General features: G+C 43.2%; 1 protein-coding gene across 1 annotated transcript; it reads left to right on the plus strand.

Moving 5' to 3' along the window:
- Positions 1–2,583: 2,583 nt before the first annotated feature.
- LOC115318384 lies at positions 2,584–12,506 on the plus strand. Its single transcript, XM_040219849.3, has 5 exons — positions 2,584–2,735; positions 2,895–3,052; positions 9,163–9,236; positions 10,793–10,870; positions 12,379–12,506. Exons 1-5 carry the CDS (start codon positions 2,595–2,597, stop codon positions 12,504–12,506), a joined length of 579 nt encoding a protein of 192 aa, XP_040075783.2. The 5' UTR covers positions 2,584–2,594.
- Positions 12,507–19,820: the final 7,314 nt, after the last annotated feature.

Below are 19,820 nucleotides of genomic sequence, written 5' to 3' on the forward strand. Positions count from 1 at the left end.
TGTATTTGAGTGGCTCCATGATATGACTCTGAGTTCGTAAGATGATAATATTTATTCTACTGCCACCTGTTGTATATTTTTATAAATAAACAGTTGTTATGTTTAACCCAAAAGATTGACTCTGTGATACGACTCTGAGTTCTTGAGACGATATTGAGTGACTCCGGGGTACGAGTCTGAGTTCGTAAGAATATATTGTTTGACCCCATGACATGAGTCTCAGTGCATGAGATGATATTGAGTGATTACGTGATATGGGGGACGTTCATGCGGGCTGATGTCGCACTGAAGTAGACTTGATGGCCGCGCACGGGAAAGGGTGCGAGGTGTTGGACCTCGCTCCTTCTAGCATCGTGTCGATCGCCCGCGCGTTTTTGACTGCCGTGCGAGATAGGGCTGCGTGTTTGTGTCGTAAAACGGCACCGGCGTATGAGTATGGTACCTGGAAAGCGTCTTCGACTGGTGTGTTTAGCGTCCTATGCCGCCCATACGTCAAAAATGCTCCTGAAGTGGCAACAAATGACATTAAAGAAGCCGAAGTTTCATGCAGGTGCTTTTCTCGATCATGGCGGTTGGTCGTTGAAATGCTAACAAAAAACTTCGGAGTAGCACAAGGGAACGCCACTGTCGCTGTCGTCATGGCGTCCCAACCTCAGGATGCCGAAGTTTCCAGAGGTTGGGAGAGTCCAGAAGACTGTCGCACTGGAGAGCGACCTGCAGCAGAGCAGGCATCTGCCACATACACCACAGCTGTTGGGACGTCGCCAGGATCGCGACAGTCGACAGCATGACACTTCTACGACGTCATCAGGCGTAAATCAAGGGACCACTTTTTTGGGCGCGGCAGACACACAAGTCGGAGACGCGCTCCAGGCATCATAGCGTGAGAGTGGAGCTCCCCATATATCTTCCCAACAGAAAGCCTGTTGGCAGTTGATTGCGGTGTTGATTCTCGGGGAACCAGAAATTTTTCGTTTGGTTTTTTCGGATCTCTGTGGCCCCACTGCCGAATCGCAACCCGAGCCCATTCGCGGGAAGTTGCTGTGGTAGTCCCGAAATTGTTGCACGACTTTCATCGGTGGTACATGGTGGTATCTCGGTTCCTAAAACAGTAGCCGTAGTTTCGGGAGCGAGAAACGTACCTGAGGCCGCCCTGCAGACACCGCTCCTGCTTTTCCTACTTTTGACAGGTTCGCATGACCTTGCCTTTGGTCCTTCGTGGTCGACTTTTCTCTCTTTCGTCTAGGGTCTTTTTTCCGGTATATGCCTTAAAAACGGCAGGCCACTTCTCCTAGTTTTTCCGTCTTCACTCGCACGCCTCGCTCGTGGTGGTGTAGGCCACCCTTCTCCATTGCGTCATCTTTTAGTTATCGTCTGAGATTTAGGAACCTTACCCTTATGCCTTTACAGATTTTTTGAAGCTTGGCGTTTACCATCATTGTTAACGCTTGAGTGACTTCACCCTTGATCTCGGGGACTGAGCATATTACCAGTGCCTCTCTACGGTTGATGTCGATGTTGATGGACTGCCGGGGTGTGTTCCAACGAGTTCGTCGGGGTTTTCGAGTTCTTTTGCACGTAACGGCTTTTATTCGTGGACAAAACCACGTTCCTACGACCTCAGGTACGTGATATTGCACTCTCAAGAAAAAAGAGTGTCAAAAGGTGTATTCTTACACCCTTTGTCCCATGTAATACACCGCCAAACTTCAATTCGACGTACAGCGCCCTACAGTCGAACAGACGGCCCGAAATTTAACGAGGGGCTTGATAGCCATGTGGTACAACTTATTAAAATAGCTGATGTACGTTTTACTGAACACGAAAAATATAATTCGGGTTTTCTTGGCCCTACAGTAAAAGCTCGGTGTTTTCTTTATGTGGTCTTTGATACGTACTTTAGCTATTTAAAATGTTGTACCACGCGGCTATCAAGCCCCTCGTAAAGTTTCGGGCCCAATGTTCGACTGTAGGGCACTGTACGTCGAATTGAAATTCTGGGTGTATTATATGGGACAAAGGGTGTAAGAATACACCATCTGAAACTCTTTTTTCTTGAGAGTGTGGTGACTGTTTTTGTTCTTGCGGAGCGTGAACAGTTTTAGAATAAGTGCGAATCAGATGTATTCTACCCGAAAATACTACCCGAATACACCCTTTTTGCTAACGGTGTGAAGACTGGGGTTTCAATCGCAAGGATGGAGAAGCGCCTTCTTTTTGATGACCTTCTTTGTCTTTATATTGGAATTTTCGAAATGCCTCGATCAGACGACGGAGGAATCGTAAGGATCACAAAGCGGCTCTTCCTTGCGAACTCAAAAAATATTAACAACGATACATAAAAAAAAAAAAAAAAATCACGGTCGCTGCGGCGGCATGGCCGCCATTATCGACGTCTATGTTGTTTACCCCAAGCCGACATTCCGACATGTGCGGGGGCGGTGCTTTGTCAAAATCGTAACCAACCTGCGCTTACGCCATCGCTCCTCTATTTCCATGGGCAGAAAACAAAGATAAGCACACTTGCGTGGACTATAAAATAGAGTGAGGTGAACGCTGACACACTACCGTAGTCAACAGAGATCGAAGTGCCGATGAAAGAATATCACCCATTCAGAACGATGCTTTTTGCTCTGCTCGCCATAACGACTCACCTGGTACCTCATAGCATTTACGCAAGCACGCAATACCCAGAACAAAATCCAGCGCTTCAAGAGTACCAGGATCAATCTTCGGTAAGTTGAGAGAAAGATATATAAGCAAGAATATAAACTATTCTGTAGTACGTCCACTTTTGCTTACTTTGCCCGAGACTTTGCCAAAACCGAGCCCGCTCAAAACAACCTCAAAGTGATCATTAGCCTTTTTATTTTGACCGCGATCCCACTTTGCAGTTCTTTCCCCTCGAAGAGACATGGTACGTGGCGTACAGGAACTTCGAGACGGATCCATTTTTCGGGGGCACGGCTACATGTGTCAGATTCAGGGAGACTGATCCCGGACAAAATGACGCTTACCCACTCATTGTTGAGTACGATCCAAGCTTCTCAGCGTGAGTATGCTTCTTAATTTAACAACCTTCTTTGCATTTTTTTTTTTAGAATCGTGGTTGCCCAATAATGGGCAACCATAATGGTAATATCGACTTGGAGATTATTCCGAGATCTCTATTTGTTTCTGTCTCGCGTGCTGTGATTTCAAGGAGTGGGGCACTAGTTTATTAGTTTATTAGGGGAGGGTGCGGGAGGGGAGGGCATGCCATTCCTTCTCCGTACCCTCTCCTCCTCGCCTCCTCCTCCCCTAGGATCCTCCTCCTCTCCGCTCCTCTTCCTCCTTCCCTCTTTCTCTTACTTCTTTCCCCTCCTCCTCCACCCCCTTTCATACTCCTCCTCCTCCGCTCCTTCCCCTCTTCCTCCTCCACAACTGACCTCAATATTGATGCTAAATTTTGCGTAAAAACTGAATTTGTTCATATATGGCGTGACACGAAGTACAGTGACGTCATTTTCCCCGTTAACTTTAGCGGGGAAACTGAATGAGTCTTGAAATCCCGCGACGTCAATTTTTCGCTAAATTTAGCGGGGAATTGAATTGGTATTAAGGTCACGTGACGTCGAGTTTCCGGCTAAATCTAGCGGATAAACTTAATTTGTTCATAGGTGACATGACCCCAACTTATGTAACATCATTTCCCCCACTAAATTTAGCGGAGAAACGGAATTAGTGTCGAGGTCGCGTGACATCGATTTTCCTGCTAAATTTAGCGAGGAATTGAATTGCTGTTAAGGTCAACGGACGCGAATTTTCCCGGTAAATCAAGCGGAGAAGGTGAACGTGTTCATAGATGACGTGACACCAAGTCATGAGACGTCATTTTCCCCGCTAAATTTAGCGGTTGGGGTATTGAATTGGTGTTGAGGTCACGTGACGTCAATTTTCCCGCTAAATCTAGCGCGGTTATGCCGACAGCGATGGCGACGCCGACACCGCTCAACCAAGAAACGGGCTCCTAAGAGCTGCGGGTTCATTCCCAGCTTTTAGTGTTTTGTTTCCAGGTAATTGATTGAGGTCACGTGGTTTCTATACCGCGGTTTCTGTACAAGGTGTGAGGGGGAGGCTATGGTGTCTATCGTCACGTCTGCAATTGAGAGCCTGTATTACAAAGAGCGTCTAACTGTTCGATCGGGGTCACGTGGTTTCTGGGCCGCGTTCGCAGTACGAGCCGCAAGGAAATGACGAACGCGTGGATTGTCTGCGAGCGTTTCTGCCTTTCCGTCTGCCTTCCTCCTCGCCACACGACAACGCAGCGCATGCGCATTTGCGACTAATCGGCGCGGGTGGTGAAGGTGTCGTCCGCCATTAAATAGCAAACGATCCCCATGGTTTGAAATAGACGCTTTGTACAATCTAGGCTCTCGAGCATGGAAGCGTCTCCAAGCTTCACTCAACCTCCCTATCCGCTATCCTCGTCGTCACGCAGTTATGCACGCCTGCGCATGAGCAGCCAATTTTCGCAGGAGCCGTCGGTTATTAAACTGCAATCGCTGTCCACGGTTTGGGCTGCCCCGCCTCCTAAATGTGAGCTTTCGAGCAGCTTTCAGCAACGTACTTGTCACCTCACCTGTTTAGAGTGTGCCACTTCACGTGGCCGTCACTAAGATGCGACGACGCAACAGGGAATCTCGTCGCCTTCATTCTGCCAGACCGACGTATGGGCTGCGGTGTAAAATGTGTAACTTGTGTAAAATATTGCTCGCCTTAAGGTTCGAACCTCAACAGTCTGTGGGAACCCTGGTGTGCACAAAGCGTGCGACCAGGTTGCACCCACAGATCAAAACGTCTTTGGCCATCTCCCCCACGAGGCGGTCAAAGCAATCGTCCAGGCGAGCGGCACTCGGCCGCTGATAAAGGGCCGCAGCAGAAGTATGCGCGGAGAATCGCGTGAGTCGTGGGAGGCGATAACAGTCAATAAATAGTTAGGTTTTAGACCGATGCTCGTGATATTCTCCAGGGCGGGTAGCAGCAAGGGAAGCTCAACAAGTCGGGATACAATTCTGAAGTTCTGACACTTCTTAAGTTATCACCATTGTGGGCACAACATTGGATGCAGTCCAATTCATACGGCTGTGGATGGTTAATTTCTGGAGTGCAAAATCATTGGTTTGTATTTTTTAGAGAAGCGACTTCTCCTTTGTGTGTAAAAATTGACTGATTCTATGTACAAAGTCACTCTTCCCAACCGGTTCCACTCCTCGTTTTGTTTATAATAACTTAACCCAAACAAATCATATTATTGTAGAAAGAAAGTGTGCCAAAACAAGAAACCACAAAAATAAATAAAAATAAGAAACAAGCGAGAGCGTTGATTGCAACTTGAACAATCTACTGGGTTTCCCAAGGAGCGGCCAGGCTCTTTAAATCTACAGCAAAATTCGGTTTCTTATGCTATCACGCAAAAACATTGTGCAGCGTTGCCCACAGATGGTGATTTTTTTTTTTGTAAAATTAAAAAAGTTGATTTACCTGAGGAAAAAGGAAAAAAAAAGGCTTAGCTCCTATGGAAACGCAGCGAAGCCATCGGTCTTCAAACAACACGGCGCCGTTTCGCACGGGAGACAAGAGATGGCGCAAGCGGTCGCGACGCCAACTACCACCAACGAACGAGCACACGGCGCCGACAGCCGGCGTCTTTAGTAGACGATCTCTTCGACTCAAAAGTAGGGGTGTGCGAATACCGAATAGTAGTTTTCGAATCGAATACCGAATCGAATCAAGAAAAAAAAGCCGAATATCGAATCGAATATCGAATAGTGATTTTATTTGTAGGAATTCTTCAAAGTGTGCTGCGAATGAGATTATTATATGTGCAGAGTATGCACCTGTTGCAGAATATGCATCTTGTGTAGAACAAAAGCTAAAATGTAAAAAAAATTCTGGTGAAAAAAAAAAAATAAAAGCAGTTGCTGTTGGATGTTGGGCACTAAGGATCCAATTTTATGGCACAAATATAATTCATCTTCCCTAAACGTCACAAAAAACCCGAAGTTACAGCCACGCATGCCTTTTTTAAGCCCAACCTAACACCGCAACTTTTTTTTTTATAAATGTTTGCATATCTCAGAAAAGGGGCATTTTGCGATATTTGGTGTTCATTTTAAGGAAGAAAAAGGGCACCCGGGATGTTATTTCACGTAAATAAACAGATAGGTGTTAAATCTTAGTAAACAGGCTTAAACAATATAATCTGAAGTAAGAAAAAAAAAAAGCGTGGTTAGGTGGCGCAAGACACCGTCCAACTGCCGCTATGCATCCACTTTTTCCGTCTATCTATCCTGTTTTAGAGAGCCTTGATTTAAAAGAGGGAGCAAGCGAAACTGAAACCACGGAGACGGCTCCGGTGCAGATAGGTCGTAAGTGCGCATGTGTTGTGTTGTCGCGAGGAAAAAGGCGAGCAAACAGAAGGGCAACGACGCCTACTCTCCCTGCCCTGCCTGCCTGCCCGATCCCGATCGACGCTTTCGTTTTTTCGTCACCTTCTCGCAGTTCGTAATTCAAACGCGCCTATCGAACGGTTGGAAACCCTCTCAAATCTAGGCACACTATTTTCACGTTCCGTTTCGTTCCGAATCAGAATTTGTGGCTTGAGGTTCCAAAAGAACGACGACGATAACTCGGCTGGTTTTATCGGCGTGTTAACGTGGTTTTCTTTCTGTGATCGTGCAGTCGCCGATTTCTGTGAGTGCGGCAAGTGTGTTTTACATCGGTGCTTCAATTTGAAACGAGGGGCTTTACTCGTGAAACGAATTAGGCATGGCGCGGGATTTCGGCCGGAAGCGGCGCAAACGCGATGTTTCGGTTGTGATTCAAGGGTAGATTGTATCACGATCGTGAGTAAATCTGCGTACTATAAAGTTCGTGGCGTTCGTTACTTTTCTTTTTACTAACCTGTGCGTTAGAAGTTTGTGGAATGGTAGGACCAAGAGCTGTTTTTCGCATGGTTTGTCTAACAACACGGCGCTTACATCGGGGGGAAAAACGGTTTTTTTTTGTCGGCTCCGCGGCGACCGCGAGTCTTTGGCCGAATATATCGAATATTCGAGTGACCGAATACTAGGAATTCGATTCGCGAATCGAATTATTCGTGAAATTTCTATTCGATTCGAATTCGTATATTCGAGTATTCGCACACCCCTACTCAAAAGCGGCGCGCATTCCGCAGGCGGCGACAGTCGCAGAAACAAAAATTGGCGCGGGACTACAAGGAACTGCAAAGCAAACGGCGTAAGTACCACGAAAACAAAAACAGTCCAAAGAACCCGACAAACCATTTTTTTAATCAATTGTGTGTGCATTCATTGTGTTTTATTAGTAATAATAATAAAAAAATGCATTGGCAACTGATATTAAAAGAACTCGCGCCTTTTTTGAGTCGAAAAGATTGTCTGCTAAAGACACCGGCTCTCGGCGCCATATGCTCGTTCGCTGGCGGCAGTTGGCGCCGCGACAGCTTGTGCCATCTCTTGTCTCCCGTGCGGAACGGCGCCGTATGCGGAGGGCAAGTTCGTCTGCTTCTTGCGCAGGGGGTAGTGGTGACGTCAGAACGCCGAGCGCTGATTGGCTGATCGCGCCCCCCTATCTGAGCGTCGTCTGCTCGCAACGTCGTCTGCGTCTGTCTGACCTTTCCTGCGACTTTCGGAAGTGTAGAGGCTAGATTCACGAAACGGTCTTACGCCAAAAATGTGCGTAAGACAAAACTTAATAACAAATTCGTATTCACGAAACGAAATTTTCGGAAGTTACGCACTTCTTACGAACTTCTTACGAACAAATCAGCATGGCCACAGCGTCGCGGTCGCGACGACCCACGGACTTTTATTTTTCTACGTGCGCTTCTCACGCGTCCCGACTTCAAGCAGCAAGAAAAGAGTAAAAAATACTTGAAACAGACCACGACGAACAAGAACGCTGGATCCATAAACACCCGTGAAAAGCTCCAACGTCCACGATTCCACCGAACGCGACCAAGCGAGCTTTGCAGTTAGGCCTAGCAGGCACTCCGCGACTCGGCGACCGTCTGCCCACGACCGGCTGGCGTGCTGAATAAAATATGCCACAGCGACCCTTGTGAACCCTTCCCGTATTATACCTTGATCGCTTACCTCAATTTTAGATTAAGAGGTCAATTTCTTCCTCTTTTTATCTCCTCGTTTCCCGAGGCAACGGTGACTCTCGCCGGTGAAAAACCGGTGAATCTCCGACAGACGCAGGAAAGGTATAGCAGCCATCGCTTTGACTAGCAGACGTAAAACAGACGACGTTAACCGCGCCAACCCGCCGACGCCGTTAAAGAATGAGGAGTCTCGCCGGAGAGGAAAGGAGGGAAAAAGTATTTGGAAGGGAACTTGCGGGCACTAACACGCTCACTCTCGGTTCTTAGCAAACAAACCTCGGCGCCTCGGGCCTCGGGACACTTCGCCAGTGAGTCCTTTGACTTCTCTCCTTGATGCGCGTCTGCTAGTTGTTAGACAAAAACAACGTACTGCTCGAGTTATTTCGTCTGCCCTCTCTCAAAGGCGAAGTCGAGCTCGCTCGTAAAGACCTGCACTTTCGAAATTCGGAGGAAAGGTAAGACAGACGCAGACGATGTTGCGAGCAGACGACGTTGCAAAGGAGCAGACGACGCTGAGAGGGGGGGTCGCGATCAGCCAATGAGGGCTTGGCGTTCTGACGTCACCGCTACTTCCTTTCTCATGCGCAGAAGACGAAAATGAGCCCACTTGCGAGGCGTATTGCTTGAAGATCGGTGGCCTCACTGCGTTTCTATAGGAGCTAAGCCTTTTTCTTTCTTTACTTTTTCCTCAGGTAAGTTCGGTCTTTGCAAATTTTACCAAAAAAAAAAAAGCACCATCTGTGGGCGACGCTGCACAAAGTCGTAGCGTGATAGGTTAAGAAACCGAATTTTGCAATCGATTTAAAGAGCCTGGCCGGTCTTTGAGACACCCAGCATATCCCTTCGCAAATTTTCACCTTGGTAGGGTTATCGTAGCAAGTGCTACCGAAGTGAAAGTGTGGTCTGAATTAAACAGCGATGAAGAGAACGTCTGTTTACTTAGCATGATCAGGTTAAATTACTTATCAAAGCGTTGGCGGTTTATATTCCAGTAATCTAACAGTGACTCTCGGCTTATCTCCGGGATATACACTCAAAAACGTTCTGAACTTTCAACCTCAAGGTCGTGAGTATTATTTTCTTCAAGCCTCATCTTCAACAAGAACTTTCATTCCGAACTAAAGGTCTGGTTGTTTGTTGGAACGCTTAAAAGATGGAAATCTTTTTATGAAAGCAAATTTTTTAGCGAAACCAAGACTCGGGACTTTGTGAGAATTAACATCTAGTGCATACCAGTAGTTACTTCCCTAGTGGCATTTGAGTTAGAGTTTTAGACAGCAGTACAAAAACTACAATATAGAAGCCCTTTGTCTTCGAGTCCAAACATCATCGTTTATGACTGGATGTTTGAAATTAATATAACTACAAATTCGGCCCAAAATGACACTGAATATCCTTAATTTAAATAAATGTATTATATTCTTGCCCGTAATCATTGCGCTTTAATTATTTTATGAACTTATGGGCAGCGACTAACCCTTGACATGCTCTAAAATTGTGGTGGATGATGAACCCATAAAATAGCGTTGTAAACCATTTTAAAATACGCGATATCATAATAAAGCATGTCTCAGTAATTGTTCACTTAAGTTTACTTAAACAAAAAATAGGACTCTAACCAAAAATTTAATGAACAATGTCCCGACGTTTCGAGACCAGTTCGGTCCCTTGTTCACGGGTGAGTGACGAGAAGAACACGTGTCGCTTAAATACATTTGTGCGTGTATTTAACCGACGAGTGTTCTTTTTGTCAGTCACCCGTGAACAGGGGCCAAACCGGTCACGAAACTTCGGGTTAGTGTTTATTAAACTTTTGGTTAGAGTCCTATTTTTTTGCTTAAAAGGGACACTGACAGAGAATAGACGCTCGCCAAGGCTCTTATTTGTAGATGACATATGAGAGCCAAACTACCCAGAAAACAATTTGCGGCTCGTAATTAATTTTCTTTCGGCCCGAAAACTTCCGACCGAGAACTGGCCGGTTTGAGTCGCGCTCACTCTCTTCTCCGTGGGCACATGCCATTTTCTATGGTTAAGACTCAACCACCGAACGAAAATAAAAGTCGTGCGCCATTCAAAGCACACACTCAGCGCTAAAAATAGACAAAAATTATAATATCGTTTTTTTTTAGCTCCTAAACAACTAAAAAAAATTCATAAAAAAAAAAAAAGAAAAGCCTTGCACAGTTTAGTGATTTTCAGTAACTTTCTTCTCCTCTATATATGCTTCCTCCCTAGTCTAATTTCGGTTTCGGTTTCGAGCCAGTTGCGTTTTCTTACTTTATTAAAATTATTCATGACGATTTAGCAAAATATTGATTGGGTAGTCCTCTCACTTCATTATGAATCGCCTGGCAAAAAATAAAACAAAATATTTGGGGGATGTCAGTGTCCCTTTAATGTCCATTCCTAACCTGGCAGAGGGCTGTCGAACGTTTACCTTGAAGTTTACGTAAATAAGAAAGATTGAATATCCAACTATAGTTATATATCACATAGTTTACTTGGCATGTTTCTAACAACATTTCCTTTCTTTATTTTATTCAGCGATCCAGGTGAATAGAAATACCTTATTAAGGGGAACTTGTGATGACATATTTCCTTTTTTTTGTAATTTCGCAGAGGATATCTCGGTGCCGGCTTACTCAGCGTACACAGACGTCAAGAAGTGCGAAATACTCCGTCTGCCATACGCAGGCGGTAAGACTCTTTCTTCCTTTCTTTTATTCAGCAGTACAAACCCCTGTTATAAATCTCCTTTTGCGCACGGCATTATGCTGCCAGCATAACACTGTCTTTCATCTTCATAGTCGTCCCTGCAGGGTGCTCAGATATCTGTAATACACTTTGCTTGCATAGTTCACATGATCAGTTGACGAAGTTTTGGGAATTTAGAAAATACAGAACGCGCTTGACGCAGCTCACAGTTTAATTCAGCGTGATTATTAAGCATTTTCTTGTACTAGTGCAATCCTGTGCTAATTATTGTGCACTTGAAGCGGTCATACGCCGCCAGGCTGTTGAGCCCGACTCGAAGCCGAACGAGTGACCAGATCAGCACCTACATATGAAAAGAACCAGCACAAGAGAGAAACTCAAATTTGATATTTCATACTAAACCAAAACCTGATGAAATCGCACCTGTAAATCGCGGTTACCGGTTCACACTGAAAATCGGTTCGAAAATAAGTGTTGACTGAGAAGTTACGGGCTACCAAAGTACAACGTACACAGTCAGATAACTATTCGCAAGTACACCTGTCTGCGTAGCGTTCAAAGGCGGCGGAAATATTTGGGAGATGTCGGAGGGGGAAAAGGGGGAGGGGGGGGGGGGGGGGGCAACGGGGTGGTAGGGGGTGAGAACGATTTTCCGCTCCCTTCACCTTATTGTTTGCATACCATTTTTGAAATACCTGGACGTAAAGGGCGGGCTGCCACGTCCCTCCCCCTCCCACTTTGTTCTGACGCTACTGCTAGCGGTACCTTTTAATTCATGTGCGGTCTCTTAATGGGTATTTAGCTTTAAAACCGCTCTGCTATTATTCGCTCAATGGACTTCTGTCTCCAAGATGAGGCGAACGCGCCACTTCAGGTAGACATGCGCATCTCTTGATGTGCTCTGATGCTTCGGCACCCAGACAGTTCTGATGGTTGATGCCGTGATGGCGGTATGAGATTTCAGGAGAAGACGAAAACAGACGTGAATGATGAACTTCATAAACCAATGAATGAATGTTGCCACTGGACATCCGCGTGTTCATTGGTATACCTTAGGTCCTACTGAGCGCAGTGCGCCTCTGATGGCTATGTTTCTCACTAAGGAAATCTCTCACACAACGCGATGGATGACTTCTTTCTAGGGCTATCAAGGAACCATTCTTTAAATATGAACTAACTAAAAACGACTCTGAATAATTGTACTATAATTAGTAGAAATGTATTGCGATTAATGAGACAAAGAGGTAATTGTGACAGGATTTGCTTCAGTTTCTACATTTGCTGACATTCCTATTTTTTGTGATGTGTAAATAAGCCTCATTATATTTTTTTTGCATTAAGTATAATTGATCAGATATCTTTCAGATGATGTACTTTAGAACTGTAAGGCTCGTTGATTCTAATATTTTTATTACGCATGATGGAATTTCATGCAACACAGTAGTGGTATACCGAACGTTCACAAGCTGACCCATTTTTGAACCCTGCAGATGGGGCATGTGCTCTCTTCGTCCCCAAAAGTCAACTGGGAAATCACGCGGTATGCTGTGATTTCATCTTTGATCTCCTCTGCGGTGCCACCCCGAAGTTCGACATCTCCGACACCAGCTGCCCTTAGAGGGCTTGGTGCCGCCTTATACACCTTCTAACAGTTCAGTTGAGCGCTGTTTATACGTGGGTATAACAAATGCTAATAAAAACGGTTATTAAAAAAAAAATCCACTCTTTTCTTTGTTTTCTTTGCTTTCTCGCTTTATGATCTTTTTTTTTTTTTTTTTTTTTGAAGAATCTGAGATAGAAAGTAGATCTTGGTAACAGCTACAACTTAGAACTCCTTGGGATTGTCTCGTCTTCGGTTAGCAGCCTAGACTCGCACAGGAGTTTTTTCACTTGCATAGCTATGATTAATGCAGAATTCAATGTTAGTTTTGGTTTATAAATAGACTCTGGCACATACTTGATGGTGCGTTTTACAGCGATAGCTGTTATCGGCTCTTTGGACCACTGAAAATGACGTTGCTTGTTGGTATTGCAGTTGTAGTTGTACAAGTAGTTGGTTGTGGATGTATTAGCTGGAGTTGTCGTTGCTGTTGTAGTTGGCGAGGTTGGGCGTCGGTCGCCGAGGGTGCCAACTCCTTGAAAAATATCACCCGCCGCCCGCGGGAGTAGAATCTGAGTCCACTGCGTGCGAAGCGGGGTCTTAACCACTAAGCTAGACCTGAGCTTTTCTTACTTTTTTATATCCGGTTGTTTTTCTATCTCAACACGTAACGTGGTAATTACAGAATGGCATAAAAAGGGGCTCTGGCCAAATGAGGGAATAAACTACCGATTAATCATTTAAAGCTTTAATCGCGATTAATTTTTAAAAGGTTAATCGGTAAAATCTTGACGAATCAGAATGATGTAAAAATTAAACGGTTTCACCACGCAGACGTGCACGAAAGCCTACACCCCTATGAAGGGCAAACGTTAGGTGAAATTTTAATCTAAAGTAAAGTGCAGGGGTGTGATTTGTAACTCCGGACAAGGGCAAAATGTTACGCGTGTCTCGGCTACTTCAACGCCGCGCGAGTGTTTGTTTAGAGCCGTAGCAGATATTGTGAAGAATCAAAGGAGATCACTCTTGGCCGGAGAACATCTAAGATCACCTTTGCCTCATGCAGATGAAGTAAGAATCTGTGAACGTGAGTATTTTGGAAAAGTTGTCAACTACACATCGATGCTGATTCATAATCGAAATTGTATATGGCGCCGTATATCAAAATTTCAGCAAAGGCAAAAAAAGAAAAAACGCTGCAAACAAATTATGCGTAGAAATTAACAAGAACCAATACTCGATTAATTAATCTTTTAAGTGACGGCGTATATACGGTTTAACATTTGTATTCGACGCTTAAAAAAGCAATTAGTTACTTTTAAAGAATAAGCTACGTAGTGCTTTTTAAAGGACTACATATACAGTGACCCCTAGCGAATTACTGGTGTTACGGGATCATTGTCAAGATATAGTTTTTTAATAGTGATGGGGCCGAACTTTTGCCGAATCGGAAGTCCGGCGCCGAATCTTGGGATTCGGCAAAGCCGAACCTTTGCCGAACTTTTTTAGAGATTCGGCAAAGATTCGGCAAAAATACATTGTTACCAGAATTAACGTTGAAATTTAGTTTTTTCTGGCGAAAAAAAGGTTTTATGTTGTGTTTTTTAACTTGAATGCAACATGTAATGCATGTTGACACAGTTATTACTAAATAAGGTGATATTCTATAATATAATTGTATCGGTGTCGTTTTTGTGTGTTTACTGTCAATTTGAGTGACACCTTGCAGAAGTGGTGTGGTTTGGTTGGGTAGAAGCGAGCGTGGCGCAGTCACAAATCACGCTACGAGAGTTTCGGTTTGGGGCATTATTAGAGCAAGCCTGCATGTGTGTGTACATTGTTAAAATGAGGGAAATAACGCTGCGTTCTTGCTTTCTCTGAGATTCACCGTTCTGTGTGCGAAAACGAATGCAACGGTTGCCGAGCCTTCACCAGAAGAGATAATAATATTATTGTAAATATGCACGCTTTTGCACTCTCTTGCTTCGGTGCAGCCTTGAAAAAGTCGTGCCCTCATACGTTTTCTGAGAGCTTCGGGACACAGGTGCAAAGGTTACGAGCAGCGGGGTTTCCACCGGCGTTACTGTCTGATGTTGCAAGCGCATTATTGAAGCGGACTAAAGGATCCCAGGTGGATAAGTCCAGCGTAGAAAAGAAAAGGCCTGTGGTGATCCCGTATATCCACAAAATCTCCCATAGGCTAAAGAAGGTCTGAAGCCGATATAACATACCGGTGGTGTTTTCAGCCCCCCTCAGACTTAGACAGGTCTGCTCTAGGATTGAAGCAAGAGCGGAAGGGCACCCAAAACAAGAGTGCAGAAAGAAACATGCGAAACCGTTCGTGAGATGCTGTGAGGGGGTTGTTTATAAGATCGCCCTGTCGTGTAATAAGTGTTACGTCGGACAGACAGGACCTTCTTTAAACGATCGGCTTACAGAGCATAATTACTCCCTTAGTGCCACGGTTGGAGGGCACCTCTCGTTGCACTGCAACGTATGCAAGTGTAAACCGTCCTTCCCTGACACTGCAGTATTAGGACGAAACAAAGATAGATTGGCGAGAGAAGTGCTCGAGGCCTTTCACATTGTCACTCTGGGGATCGGTGCGTGAGTGAGGCCTCAATAACGCTTTCACAAAAAGAATTTGAATTTATGCGCGAGAGGGTGAAAGTTGGCCACGCGGTGATGTGATGGTGCTGATAGGGGAAGAGGCTGACACGTACATGTTTGAGTGAGAGTGCTGATTTGGGGTCTTCCTGGTGTGTGTGTGTGTGTTTATCTTATTTTCTCCTTTTTCCTTTTTTAAGTACTAAAGTTTCTGTTGCGAGTCAGCGCTTGTCCCGTCTGCGTGTTTCTTCTCCTTCGCCCGTGTTTGTTTGCGCTCTTTTTACATTATGATCAAAGTTAGGAACGTCGGATGTGCAGCCTACGATCATTATTGATCTGTGTTTAGTTTTATGCAGCTAAAGGAAAATCGCGCAATAACGCTAATTGAAAAAGCAATATTATGTTGTTTTGGCACACACCACTTCTGAGCCGAAAACAGAATTGTCATGTTTGCGAGGAGTGCTTTAAAGTAATTGTCGGCCAATGTTTCAACTAACTCGTTGCATCACTAGAAATGTCAAATGAAAATCACGTCATCCAGAATGTACCGCATCATTTGTTACTTGCGGAGTGTACTGCGTAAATTACTGGTCGATCTACTACTCTTGAGGCAGAAGATACTGAAGAGAACCACGTTCGCTCACAAACGCAGTTACCGTGTTGCCTGCTCAGTCCACACCTCGCCGAAACCACTGGTTGTACTACGCTGCACCACCGTGCACTGCACGATAGCAACTGCACGACTGCACGGCGTCCATTTGCAATCCACGGCCCCGTCGCGTTCTCGCGCGCGCAGACATTTGCCGAATTTTAGCCGAATATTTGCCGAACTTTCCTTCAAAAGTTCGGCATCTGCTGAACTTTCCCGAATCTGAAGCTCGGCAGATTCGGCCCATCACTATTTTTTAAGGAACGGATTAATGTCCAAGACTAGTGCTAGGCCATTTACGGGCTCTACATTGCTTTAAATATTTACAACCTTTGGAGACGATCATCCTACCAAATACCGTTGAGAATAATACAGGAAACTCCGGGCTAAAATGGGAGACGGAAGTAGAAAGCGATCCTGGCGGTGTGGAGTGGACAACTCGCTACTTTCCCCGGAAATGAATCAAGTGGGTCTGACTCACTAGAGAAATTGATAGTCTATGAAATATTCCCATTTTTTGATGCAGCATAGACAGCATAAGCTCGTGATATTGGACCTCTTGGTATTTTGATGTCAAAATGCAGTGTGTTGTATAGACCAGTCAGGACTTGTATGGCGATTTTTTACAATCTAAATAATTATTAACCTTTTCTGAGCTTGTTGATTTATTAGTTTTATTCCAACCGAAACATGTCTTATTAGATGCCCATGGCACCAAGTGACCATAATTGGCAATAGGCATCAATTTTTGATGAGACCGACTTAAAAAGACTCCAAGTGACTAGAAGTGATCGTTATTGATAATTATGTGATTTTTTTTGTGCTTACTCTTATGACCGGCTTCAAGTAGCTTTTGTTGGCTATTAGCATCTTCTTTGACCAGATTGACCTTAAATGGCTGCCAATAGCTATTGATGAGATAATTGACAATTACCCATTTCGGCGTTCGTGAATGCACATGGTTTCAACTCGCTATTATTGGCTATCAGCCTCAACTTTTATATATATTTGATAGATATGGCTATAAATATTAATGAGTAATGAAAACTGAGCTATTTCTGTTTATAAACTGGAATGACTTCATGTGGCTATTGTTGGCGATTGGAATATATTTCTGACCAGATTGGCTCAATGGCTACTAATGGCTGTTAGTCAGTATAATAGCAATAATCTGCTGTCAAGGTGTTTATGTATGAGAATGGCTTCAAGTGGCTATTATTGGCTATAATCACCTATTTTCGAATAGATTGGCTGTAAATGGCGGCAAACCGCTATTAGTAAATAACTATTGCCTGAGCTATTTTTATATTTACAAAATGGAGTGGCTTCAAGTGGATAATGTTGGCTATTTGTAATTATTTTTGACCAGATTGAATTGAAATGACTGCTGATGGATATTGATGAGATCATTAAACAATTACGTGCTGTTTCGGCACTTAAAAATGAGTATGGCTTCAAGCGGCTATTATTGGCTTATGCATCAAATTTTAGATCCATTTGATTGAATTGGCTACAAATGGCTATTAGTGACTAGTGTTGATATTTATGGGTGTTTTAGTGTTTACTAACTGGAATGACTTTAAGGGGCCATTTTTGGCTATTAGCATATATTTCTGACCAGGTTGGCTTCAAATGGCTAGCAATGGCTATTTGTAAGTATAATTGACAATTATGGGCTATTTCAGTGTTTATGGATGAAAATGGCCACAAGTGGCTATTACTGGCTATAAACATTTATTTTTATTGCAATGGCTTAATTTGCCTACAAATGGCTATTAATGACTACTGTTGATAGTTATGAGTAATTTTTGTGTTCACCAACTGGACTGGGTTTAAGTGGCTATTGTTGGCTTTTATCATCTATTTCTGACCAGATTGGCTTTAAATGGCTATTAAAAACTATTTCTGGCCAGATTTGCCTCAACTGGCTTGCAATGGCTATTAGTGAGTATAATTGACAATTATGTGCCATTTCAGTGTTTTTTAATGAAACTGGCTTCAAGTGCTTATTGACTATAAGCATTTATTCTTTATCAAATTGGCTTGAAATAGCTACAAATGGTTATTAGTGGCTAGTCTTGATAGTTGTGAGCAATTTTAGTGTTTACTAACCGGACTTGCTTTTAGTAGCTGTTGTCTATTATCATTCATTTTAACCAGATTGGCTTCAATGGGCTAGCAATGGCTATAGCAAGTATAATTCTGGATATTCATGAATAACCATTCATAGCCATTCAATTGATATTCACAAATAGCCATGCATAGCCATTAAATAGATATTCACGAATAGCCATTCATAGCCATTTGAAGCCATTCTGGTAAATATAGATGGTAATAGCCAAAACTAGCCACATGAAGCCATACTCGTCACTTTAAGCCGTTTGTAGTCAATTCAAGCCAGCGAGGTCAGGAACAGATGATTATAGCCAATAATAGCCAATCCAAGCAACCAAGTCAAGAATAGATGCATATAGCCAATAATATCCAGTTGAAGTCATTCAAATCTATACACACTCCAATTGCATAAATTGTAAATAATAGTTGCTGATAGCCATGTATAGCCATTTCAAGCCAATCTAGTAAAAATAGATACTAATAGCCACTAATAGCCATTTGAAGTCAGTTTTCATCATAATCACCGAAATAGCAAGAATCATCAACTATACTCATCAATAGCCATTTGTAGCCATTTGAAGCCAATCTGGTAAAAAAATGATGATAATAGCCAAAACTAGCCGCATGAAGCTATTTCAGTTTGTAGACAAAGAAATAGTTGCTAATTATAAGTACTAGTCAATTTAAGCCATTTGTAGCCAATTCAAGCCGACCAGGTTATGAACAGATCATTTTAGCCAATAATAGCCAATACAAGCCAACCAAGTCTAGAATAGATGCCTATAGCCAATAATATCCAGTTGAAGTCACTCGAATCTATATAGACCAATTGCATAAATTGTAAATAATAGTTGCTGATAGCCATGTATAGCCATTTTAAGCAAATCTAACAAAAATACATGCTAATAGCCAATAATAGCCATTTTTAGTAATTTTCAGTCACAATCACTGAAATAGCATAGAATTGTCAACTATATCCACGAATAGCCATTCATAGCCATTTGAAGCCAGTCTGGTAAAAAATATGTGGTAATAGCCAAAACTAGCCATATGAAGCCATTTCAGTTTGTAGACGAAGAAATAGATGCTAATTATAAATACTAGTCACTTTAAGCCATTTGTAGCCAATTCAAGCCACCCAAGTGAAGAAGAGATGATTATAGCCAATAATAGCCAATCCAATCCAACCGTCTAGAATAGATGCCTATAGCCAATACTATCCAGTTGAAGTCATTCAAATCTAGACTCAATCCAATTGCAGAAATTGCCAATAATAGTCACTGATAGACATGTATAGCCATTTCAAGCCGATTTGGCCAAGAACTGCCCATAGCCAATAATAGCAGACATTTGAATCCATTCCTATTCAAAACATCATGAGTACTATGTCACTAAATGTCACTAATGTTCATTCTGAAGCAATTTAAGGTGATATATTGTTAAGATGATACACAATAGCTAAAATAGCCACTGGAAGCCATTTTCATTCATAAGTAGAGAACAGCAGAATATTGCGACCAATAAGCACTAATAGTCATTTTTTGGCAATTCGAGCCAACAAGGTCAATAACAGATGCCTATAGCCAATAATAGCCATTGGAAGCCAACTCAGCCTGCATAAAACCAAATAAGTCAAAATAGTGACTGATCATCATTGATAGTCAAAGTCATTTGGACCCCAAATCCGCCATATAATTTATTAACATGATAATATAGCCAATATTAGCCATATGAAGCCAAATCAGTCTGCACACAACCAGGTAAGTCGAAATCGTGACAAATGGTCATTGAAAGTCTCTAGAAGTCATTTAGACCCCGAATCTGCTGTATAAATAAAAAATTATGATTTTATAGCCAATAGTAGCCATTAGAAGTCAACTAGCCTGCATAAAATCAAATAAGTCGAATTAGTGACTGATAGTGATTGATAGTCACTAGAAGTCATTTGGACTCCAAGCCCA

The sequence above is a fragment of the Ixodes scapularis genome, unplaced genomic scaffold (genome assembly GCF_016920785.2).
Source record: "Ixodes scapularis isolate PalLabHiFi unplaced genomic scaffold, ASM1692078v2 PGA_scaffold1__304_contigs__length_218370807, whole genome shotgun sequence".
Classification (NCBI taxonomy): Eukaryota; Metazoa; Arthropoda; class Arachnida; order Ixodida; family Ixodidae; genus Ixodes; species Ixodes scapularis.